The sequence below is a fragment of the Apaloderma vittatum genome, unplaced genomic scaffold, assembly GCF_000703405.1.
Source record: "Apaloderma vittatum isolate BGI_N311 unplaced genomic scaffold, ASM70340v1 scaffold21798, whole genome shotgun sequence".
In the NCBI taxonomy this organism is placed as follows: domain Eukaryota; kingdom Metazoa; phylum Chordata; class Aves; order Trogoniformes; family Trogonidae; genus Apaloderma; species Apaloderma vittatum.
The window spans coordinates 1-9,651 of NW_009731509.1; the positions used below are offsets into that span (position 1 = coordinate 1).

The following is a 9,651-nucleotide window of genomic DNA, read 5'->3' on the forward strand; positions in this document are numbered from 1 at the left end:
ACCCCTGACATTCTGTGATTCTGTGATTTAGTGTTTGGGTATGTCACCTACTTGATTAGGATTCATGTGCTGAAATGACTGTTAAAATGTTAGGCATTAGTCAGGGGGATGTAAGAGCGACTCCATTCAGTGTGCTACATCCCCAGAAAGGTTTCAAAAAATACTGTCCTGTTCTTATAAGTGGCACGTAGCTAGGTTATCCATCCCCAGAAGGACAAATGCCACGATACAACGGGGGCTGTACTGGCAGGAAAAAAAGGACAGAAACATTTTCTTAAACAGCAACTGCTTAAAGATTCGTTACCTAGAACTGCTCTTACCCACGTAGTAGTTTTAGTGTTGTGGTCGATGAAGAAGGGCCTGCCGTTGGGCGCTATGCGCATCTCCCAGCCCGGCGGAAGGAAACTTTGTGCCACTTTGTGCTGGGGTTTGGGGGAGTTGTAAGGCGAGGGCTGCGGGGACTGTGGGTTGGAGAGGGTGTCCTTCACCGCTCTGCGCACGGGGGAGTCCTTCATCCCCTGAACGGAAGGAAAGATACTATGAGTTGTCAAATGACGCTCAACACCGTACAAAGGATAAAACTTGGTTTCACAGCAAGTAGTTTTGCATCCCAGATGTAATTGGTAGTAGAGTGAAGTGCTGGGCCTGCTTCCCTAGAACTTAGCTCAGTTCTGCTCCGTAGAACAGACCAGGCTTTTTGCTGCGAAGGACAGTGTTTTATCCCCTCCCTCTGCAATGGTAATGTCCACTGCATTTACATTTGATTATGTATTTCGTAAAGATACTTACAAGAAATGAAATACCTTTTTGAAAGGCAAGGAATATAAAATACCATCAGCATCTTAATTCAAAGCTTTTTCCAAACTCAGTTGCACGTATTATTTTCAAAATTACCAGCATCAAAATACATGTTTCAACTTATAGAATATTTCTGATTTTATACACTCCTAGCACTTCTCACCTCCAGCGGCGCAGACAGCGTGACGGTGGGGGAGCTGAGGCTGCGAGGCCGCCTTATCTGAGGCTCGCTTAAGTGGTTGCTGCTGTTTGCTGTCGACCCGACCATGCCGTCTTCTGCCAGCTAGTTCAGAAGCAAAGCCAGGTTAGCCACACGTCGCAAACAGTTTAGCCAGACTTAAGACACTTAAAAAATGATGCGATCATTTCTACCTATTACAAAATATTAAATGTACTTTCTTAAAGATCAGGTATTTAATTCTGCTGGAAGGGCAGATAATGTCTGGTACTGTTAACAGACCAACCCAACTTTCAAATGCATTTGCCTCCTTTTGTTAGTTCCCAGCAATCAACTTGATCTGTACCTTCATATAGTCAAAAGAAGTGACAAAAAAATCCCAAGTGTTGCTATTTTTTATATTGTCCTGACATGCTTAGGAGTTTTTCTAACCCCTCAGAGTTCTGAGGAGCTTCTTCAACTGAAATTACCCTCAGTACACGCTAAGCGTTTGCGGCCTCAGTTAAGGATGGTAACAGATGGTCACACCTGCATAATGGGCCGTGTCCATGTCGTGGTTCGATTGTTGTGGTTGACGTAGTAGGTGCGGCCCTTGGCATCCTTCCGCTCCTCCCAGCCCGACGGTAAGCCCGGTGTAGTGTGTACGTAGGCCACGGAGGGCTGGTCAAGCAAGAAATGACTGCGTTGTTACGTTATAATAGCTAAAGTCTGTTGTTCAAAGAAGGAACTTGTTGACTTACGACATTCTTAAACACAACAAACACACTGAAAAATCTGGTTTCTGTTTTCATTTACTACAAGCTCTTCATCATGCGCCTTTGAATCCACATCATCCACACTTGGAGCCCCTGCGCAGACTCCTGAGAGCAGGGATACGCTACGCCACGGCCTCTGTCTCTGGGTCTTTGGCTTTATTCACCACCCTCCCCACAAAACCAGGGAAGAAGTTACTCCTTCCCTGGGCAGATAAAGAGCCCTTTGTGTTTGGTGAGCGCTGCGTTCACCAATACCTATGGAGTGGAAGAGGCCTACCCAGCAGCCCTCGAGGGTGTGAATCGCACCGCACAGCAGGATGCGGCAGCTCTCTCACTTTAGGCCTCTGAAGGCTCCTGTTGAAACTGCAGCTACACGCGCTTTGCTACAGCAGAGTAATTAACCGTCACTTTGTTACTGCTTCATATTCTTAAGGCCTCTTTCCCAAGACTTTTGCTTAAGCCTGTACATTTGCTTTTGAAGAGAAGAGCAGAGTTGAGCTGGAGAACTGCTTAGACTATCAAGAAAGGAAATGACAAAGACATCGAATGGGTCAGGGAGCTGACAAACTGCAATGGGAAATAGAGAGCAAAGGAAAACAGATGAGGCAACTAAGCAATACCCATCCAAAAACTACGACACTCTGGCTTCCTTCTTTGCTAAACAGCCGAGCGCTGCTTTCCCACTCGCTGGCAGGCAGCGAGGAGCAGACTGCCTTTTCCCAGGCCCTTCTAATGGTTCCCAAACTGTTACTCAGTGATCAATAAGGCCACAGTAAGTGCCTGAAAACAGTCCACAGACAATGTTTTAGTTAAAAATGAGATAATTCAGGTACCTGATAGCCTGGGAGAAATTCAACGGGCTGACAGTGATTCACAAATGTCCTGGACCAACAGGTGACTGCTACACATTCTTACACGTTTGCTCTGTTCAGGCTATTAACATTGCCTACAGTACAGAGCAAACAAAAGCTATGGCTAATTCAGAGATTTTAGATTAAAAAATTGAATTTAGCTGGAATAATACATAATCTATTCATTCATCTATGTTGGCCTGCTGCAAACTATCAGCTTCAGCTGTGAGGGTGCAGAAACACAAGAAAGATGCTCTTGTTACGGCACCTGATCCTTCCTTTCTCTTTAACGCTCTCCCAAAACACAGGGAGCTCTTGGCAGCCTTTCTCCCGACTGTTCCGCAGGGGTTAACGCAGCCCCCGCTGCAGTCAGCAGGCCAGTCTGCCCGCCTGTCTCCATAGGTTAGATACCAGCAAAAAAGACACTATACTACAGTCTTCTACCCCAAACCTGAATGCTTTTAACCACTGTCTTCACTAAACAGTGCGGGGAAAAGCAGCAGAACATCCTGAGAGCGGAGATGCTGGGACACACGGACTTATGTTCTGCTCGGACAAAGAGAACGGCAGCCTTTGAAGGTAATGCTTTCGGATTTGTGTGTACAGATCCTTTTTCAGTGCCAAGTCCTCTACAGCTCTGGGTTTCAGACTACAAATGCATGCTGAACCAACACAGTGAGGGAGAGGGTCCCATTAACAAGCTGCAATGCAATTAGGTTAATCATCTGTGACACAGCTGTATTAATTATGAGTCAGTGAAGTTTGACCTCAGTTATTTGCAGAAAAATGTAAATATTTTGCTCTAGAAAGTATAATCAAGACAAGATGCTTTACCAACAAAAGACCTTCTTCACATCACAGTTCGATCTAACAATGTTTTAACTAACGTTTAACGAGTTAAGCAGGTTTTGCAAGGACACAAAGACATTTGCTATTCGCAGGAACAAAACAGATGCACGCTCCTCCGATTCGCCAATTCAAAACCCAGCGAGTACTGACAGTGTTACAGAATGATGCATCGACACCCCAGTTAAGATCTGACATTTCCACATATAAACAGGAAACACGCAGCGCCAATTCGAAACCCAGCGAGTACTGACTGTTACAGAATGATGCATCGACACCCCAGTTAAGATCTGACATTTCCACATATAAACAGGAAACACGCAGAGTTAAAACTGTACCTCTTCCCCTGAAACTAATTACCTAAGAGCATACATACTCATAAAAGCTATTTATGAGAGTTACTGTAAAATAATTTCCATGAAATACCTCACTTCAAACTGACATTTAATCAGGCTAAAAAAGAAGGGGAATTTTTTACAAAGTCCAGTATAAATAAAAACCACTTTCCTTGTATTACACCTGAAGAAAAGCACTTCCAGAATTTTACTGGATGATCAAAGTAAAAATTCAGCCTTGGACTGCTGAACAACTACTGGAAAATGAAAACTGGCACCAAATAAGACCACTAAGAGCTATAGGATATATCAGTGCACCTCCACGGTTCTCGAATTTAGATCAACTTTAAGAATTAAAATGAATTAGTCTAACGGACAGTAAGGGAAGACAGATGCAAGCTAAAACCACAGCTGTGTGTGTACTGATTTGATGTCTCTAATCCCTGACTCTTACCATACCAGTTTTTAAAGAATTGGGGGTTTTACCTTTCATTTTTAGAAGTCTATGGTATTTCCTTAGTGCACAGTTTTGATAAAACTTAGTGCCATACCCACATCATCAAGACATGCTAGTGTGAGAGAAAAATTGCGGTTTCTTGAGAAATTCTGAGAAAATTTGAAAATGACAGCAAAGTACAGCTCTTGATTCAGTGGCCGTACTTCATTTACCACACTGCTGATTTGTGAAAACAAGTTCCGTATTGTACAAGACCTAAACCTGCCCACTTTTTATTTAGAGACAGTGCTTGATAAAGAGTATTATTACCGTTGGTTCCTCACCACCTGTGACAGTTGAAGAACGAGCTCTCCTAGATGGACCGCTCTGCTGTTAAATGATAATTAATGTTACATGTAAGTGTATTTAGTGATGAAGATCACAGATTACTGTCACATCTTTAGGAGGAAGGAATCACAGACAGTCCAACTGATTAAAAGAGAGCAGTTAGATGGAAATAATGCTTAAGACCGTAGCAAAAAAACTGAGCCATCACTCACTGATAACTAAGTCAGAATCTCATACAAAACCCACCAAGGGAACTAATTTCAAGAGGTCTCATATCCAACTCTGTATGTTCAGTGTGGCTAAAAATAATAAAAAGAACATTTGTTTTAAATGTGACATCCTGTCTTCTTCCTCACCCCTTGTTCCCATCAAATTTTATATGTTCTGCCCATAAACATGGGATTTAAAACCAAACTGGATACTTTCTGGTCATCAGTGAGTGCACAGAAGTCAGATGAAAAAAGGTGGAAGGGATACTGTGAATTTTCAGTAAGGATTAACACAGTCAAGAGCAGCACTGTAACTAGAAAGGATGTGTGTAGTTTCTAGAAGATAAATTGTCACTCACTCGTTATGGATTAAATGCGGGTAAGATCAGGTAAGAGCTGTATTTTAGAGCAATGCTTTCAATTCTGCTGGTTTGAACACCTGCACGATTGCACCAGAAACCACACCAGGGTTTGCCCAGCAGAGAAAGCCCAGAGAGAGGCAACGCGCCAGGAGCCCTTCTCTGAACAGCAGCTATTACACGCGTCTGAGCGCAGCAAATGTAGATAGGCTAGACAGCTTCTAGAACGTGAGGCAATTAAACCGAGAGAAAAACCCTACGGTTAGTGCAATCCTGTCTGAAGTAGTGGCTCCCCAGCCTACCGCCTCTGCAATCCTCATACGGGGGTTCTAGCAGAAAATACGTAGAACTTTATCAATTAGATCAAAGGGGGGCACTTACCCAATCCCTCGGATTAAAGAAACACAAGAGGTGCAGTTCTGTTCAGTTCTATGGCAGGAGGCCTAGCACAAAAAGGCTCCTCTAACTACCCCTAAGTGAAACACCAATCCTTTTTAATGTTAGACAGGTTTGTATCTTCCAGGTAAAATCAATTGATGGAACGCAAAACCACATTTCAGAGTCCCACAGCTGCTACGGTTCCAAGGATAGATGGTGCTACTGCCCTCTCCTGCCCCAGCTGAGAACACCCCTTGGAGGATTTTCTCTCTCCGCTGACCTAAACTTCTGGGTTAGGTAACTAAAGTTAGTGCGAGTCCTGCTTCGGCGCGGAGGCTGGACTAGGTGATCTCTAGAGGTCCCTTCCAACCCCTAACACTCCATGGTTCTATGCTCCCAGTCTCAAAAGGTTTTTCTCTCTCATGGATGTCCTCATCTGAGTTGCTGCCCATGATGATATCAATTTGGTATCCATCACTACCTGGGACAGTCATAGGCCCATGCTGGTTACTGATCTCTATCTGACTAGAAATGCCTGAGGAAAAGGAATTATCCGGAATCACTGAACATTGAAATAAGAAGAAAGAAATAGAAGTTAGCTTTGTTTTACCAAGGATAATTGAGACTGTTCAGCAACTGTGTCTGTTACGCTGCAAGATCTTAATCTTGAAGAAGGATCTCTTTGCTGGAAAAAAAAAAAAAAGAGATGTCTTTAAGTTAAGGTGTCCTAAAATGTGTGGGTTTATTCAGTAATTTTACTTTTGTCTACATTTAGCCTTTATCTGTGGCTAAACTAGAGCAGTTACTCTGTCTGCCAATGACCCCTGCCCAGCAGAGAAGGGGGATCAGGAAAAGATGAGACCTACAGGCTGAAATGAAAATGGATTTAAGGAAATGGCAAAACTAACATTACTCCTAAAGCAAATCTACAGTGCCCACAGTTATCACAGCACAGCAAACGCACAGCAGTCACCCTGAGCGGGACAGCCCTCCTCGGGAGCACAGCGGTAAGCGGGAGCGAAGGGGGCCTCACAGGAACATCCCGCCCAACGGCCTGGCCGCTTCAGGGCTCAGTAGGCCCCGATCTTGCCACTGAAACAATTTGATTAATCTCCTGCCCAACACGTGAAGGTCTACAAAAATCTGCAGCTACCAGCAAAAGCAGACGGGTAGCCGTCGGAGCTGTCATGGGCTGACTAACCTCTACAGAACACTCAAAGCATCGTAAGACACTACTGCATAGGCTCTGTGTGAAAATCTTGCACCTCAATAAGGTTCAGTTTAATCAGACCAAGAGTATCTATGATTTGTTCTCTCTTGAATTGTACAGGTCCTTGGTGACATACAGCAATCATTAAGTAAAAATAAAAATCACAGCATGATATTCTGGATAACAATTACAACCGCTTCCTGAATAAAAGCACCGTAAGACTCACAGATCTAAACTGAGTAATTCTGTTGTTCAGGGCAGTTTGCTCTCTGGTGAGATTATGACAGAAGATAATTTTAACTGTGTGCTCAGGTTCTCCTGAGAGCAGCAAGCACTACCCATCCCATGTAAACGATTCAGACTACGTCAAACTAACGGAAGATTCCCGTAAGAGAGGCTTGTGTGGGAAGAGCAGCATGCCACATACGATCAAAGAAGCGAGTTGTTCCCCATTGGAATCGGGAGTGACTTGAAGTCTTCGGCTCAGTTCCTCAGACAGCTCCTGAGGGCTGGTGTGGGACACGGGAGACGCAGGCGGCGGCGGCAATGACAAGCTTAGGGAATCTCCACTTGCACTTGCCTCCTCTGAAATGGTTTCCCAAGGCTAACAAAAGAGAAAAAACTACCTTAAGGAGTTATAAAAAGATAGACTGAGCCTTCTTGCCCTTTGCCTTCCACGTGACCAGCTCACCGAGACAAACAGTGGTGTGATCATCAGCCTTTATATTTAATTAAATAAACTGATCCCCGGAACACACAAACAAACATTCTACTCAGTGTGAAGCAGTCACAGGGCAAAACGCTGACTTCCAAATAGTCTTCATGGGGATGATGGCACAATGCTTTAAGATTCAACACAGAAAAAGAAGTAGATGAAAAGATGCTTAAAAAGAGCTCTTATTAAATAAATTCCACGTCAAATTTTATTCAAAATGTAACTCATTCTGCATTCCTACTGAAAGCTTGTAAGAAACAAGCGTTGAGTAAAATGCATAATAGAAAGTACTGATTAGTATCTGCAACTCAAATACTAACTGCTGACAAGCGCAGCAATGGTTTCAGCAACCTATGGGATGCTCTGAGTAACATTTAGTGAAACAGAATGAGCTTTCACAAAGAATTTTGCCTGTGAATCACATAATAAAATATTCCTTAAGGTTAAATGGGATCAGAGTTTTGCACAAATTCACACTTAGGCCTACAAGTATCTGCAAATTACATTTATTTAATCTATCTATGAATTAAACAAACACATACCTCGATTAATAAGATCTCAGAATTCTACTTAAACCCAAGTGTTTTGGGGACAAAACCCTGACAGCTTCCCTCTCCTCCAACTCAAGACACATGAACACCGAAGCAGTTCCGGACAGCATGCTTCCCCTCTTTTTACAACTTACGCCGCCGTTACTCAAAGTAGAAGACTGGAAGTGTGCCTATCAACGTATGTGTAACAAGCAATGCCTGGAACTACAGCTGTTTCTCCCAGCACTTGCATAGTACTGAACGCGCTGCACACATTCTGAGGCACCCACAAACGCACGGGACATTCAAACTGTAGCTCTCTTCAGCGTTTTTATCGTGCCACTGCTATTTTACTAAGGCAATTTACAAAAACATTACTATGTAAGTGGTATAGAAATTAGCTTACAAATGAGAACCACATCAGCTTGAAGCTCAACTTCTAAAACCCAAGACCTTTACATACCTCAGGAATGTCTCCACTCTCCATAGGTTCTGGTTCCAGATCCTCACTAATGTGCCTCCGAGAGCGGAACCGCCTATGGGCCGCTTCTTGGTTTATTTGTCTGATATTGTTATCTGAGTCAGATCCCACATCACTGCGTTGTGAGGAAATAAAAGCATGGGAAGGAGGAAAGGAAAGAAGAGAAAATAACGAGCGTTACACTAAAACACCTACTTCCCGTTGCTTTCAAAACCTCATTAATGCTTCTGACTAAAAAATTGTTCTTGTGTGTGGCAGGCTTCAGAACTAGACTGTTTAAGCCTTCCGCCCAAAGTAAATCCAACTGCAAGTACTTCACAAATGTCACAGAATCTTAGAACAGCACGGTGGAAGGGACCTCAAGGATCATCTGGTCCAGCCTTTCTTAGCTAAAACACGATCTAGAGAAGCCGGCCCAGAAGCCTGTCCAGCCCAAACTTAAGAGTGACTGATGTTGGGGACACCACCGCTTCCCTAGGGAGATTATTCCAGTGGCTGAGTGCTCTCAGGGTGAAAAGCTTTCCTCTTCTGCTCAGCTGGAATCTCCCCTGGACCAACCTGTACTTGCCACATAACACTGGAAACTAACACTCTTTGTACATCAAAGTTAGTAGAACAGAAAAGGAAAGCCCCCCTCTAATATAACTGCTTCACAGAAGTCTTGCTTAAGACTTTTTTCAGCCTTAAATTCGTAAATTCAAAACAGCTGTGCTTGCTGGAGAACACTACCCTTACTGATCATTTGGCACACACCCACAACACGTGGCACTACTCTGCCACCTACATTAAACTTGGTCGATGCCACTGTGTAGTCCTGTTGTTGTGGTTGACATAGTAAGTCCGGCCCAGGTTGTCCACCTTTTCTTCCCAGCCGGGAGGCAGCGGAGGAGGTGGCAACTCCTCCTGACGTTGAGATGCAGAGTCATTGGAATCAACCACATCCCATCCGTGCTTAAGAACGTAGAAAAAAAGAAATGAAAACCATTCAAGCTGAAGAGAAGTTACTTCCTTACTGCTTACACGAGTACGTACATGCAGATTCTGGCAATTTCTGAAGAGAAGTTGAAAATTACTTCAGTGTAAACAACACAAGAACAGAGTCAACTCTGTGATTACAGCGCGCACCTCATTTCAACGACACCCCCCCTAAAATCCCACCAGTCTGTTCCAACGGGGATTCCAAAGCATTTGTGTGGCTGTGTGCTCGAGGGGTGGCTAGCTG

The 9,651-nt window shown here is 43.8% G+C and overlaps 1 protein-coding gene across 1 annotated transcript in view; it reads right to left on the reverse strand.

Annotated features, from left to right (window-relative positions):
* Nucleotides 1-304: 304 nt before the first annotated feature.
* Nucleotides 305-9,651, reverse strand: part of LOC104278289 (E3 ubiquitin-protein ligase NEDD4-like) — a gene marked incomplete at its 3' end in the record, with an annotated part of 12,038 nt that continues 2,691 nt past the window's right edge. The window contains exons 4-11 of the mRNA XM_009875216.1: nucleotides 9,214-9,380; nucleotides 8,412-8,544; nucleotides 7,131-7,307; nucleotides 6,104-6,178; nucleotides 4,530-4,589; nucleotides 1,505-1,636; nucleotides 962-1,081; nucleotides 305-518 (exon numbers count right to left, since the gene is read on the reverse strand). Of these exons, the coding sequence (XP_009873518.1) occupies nucleotides 305-518; nucleotides 962-1,081; nucleotides 1,505-1,636; nucleotides 4,530-4,589; nucleotides 6,104-6,178; nucleotides 7,131-7,307; nucleotides 8,412-8,544; nucleotides 9,214-9,380 (1,078 nt within the window). The remainder of the gene's footprint in view (nucleotides 519-961; nucleotides 1,082-1,504; nucleotides 1,637-4,529; nucleotides 4,590-6,103; nucleotides 6,179-7,130; nucleotides 7,308-8,411; nucleotides 8,545-9,213; nucleotides 9,381-9,651) is intronic.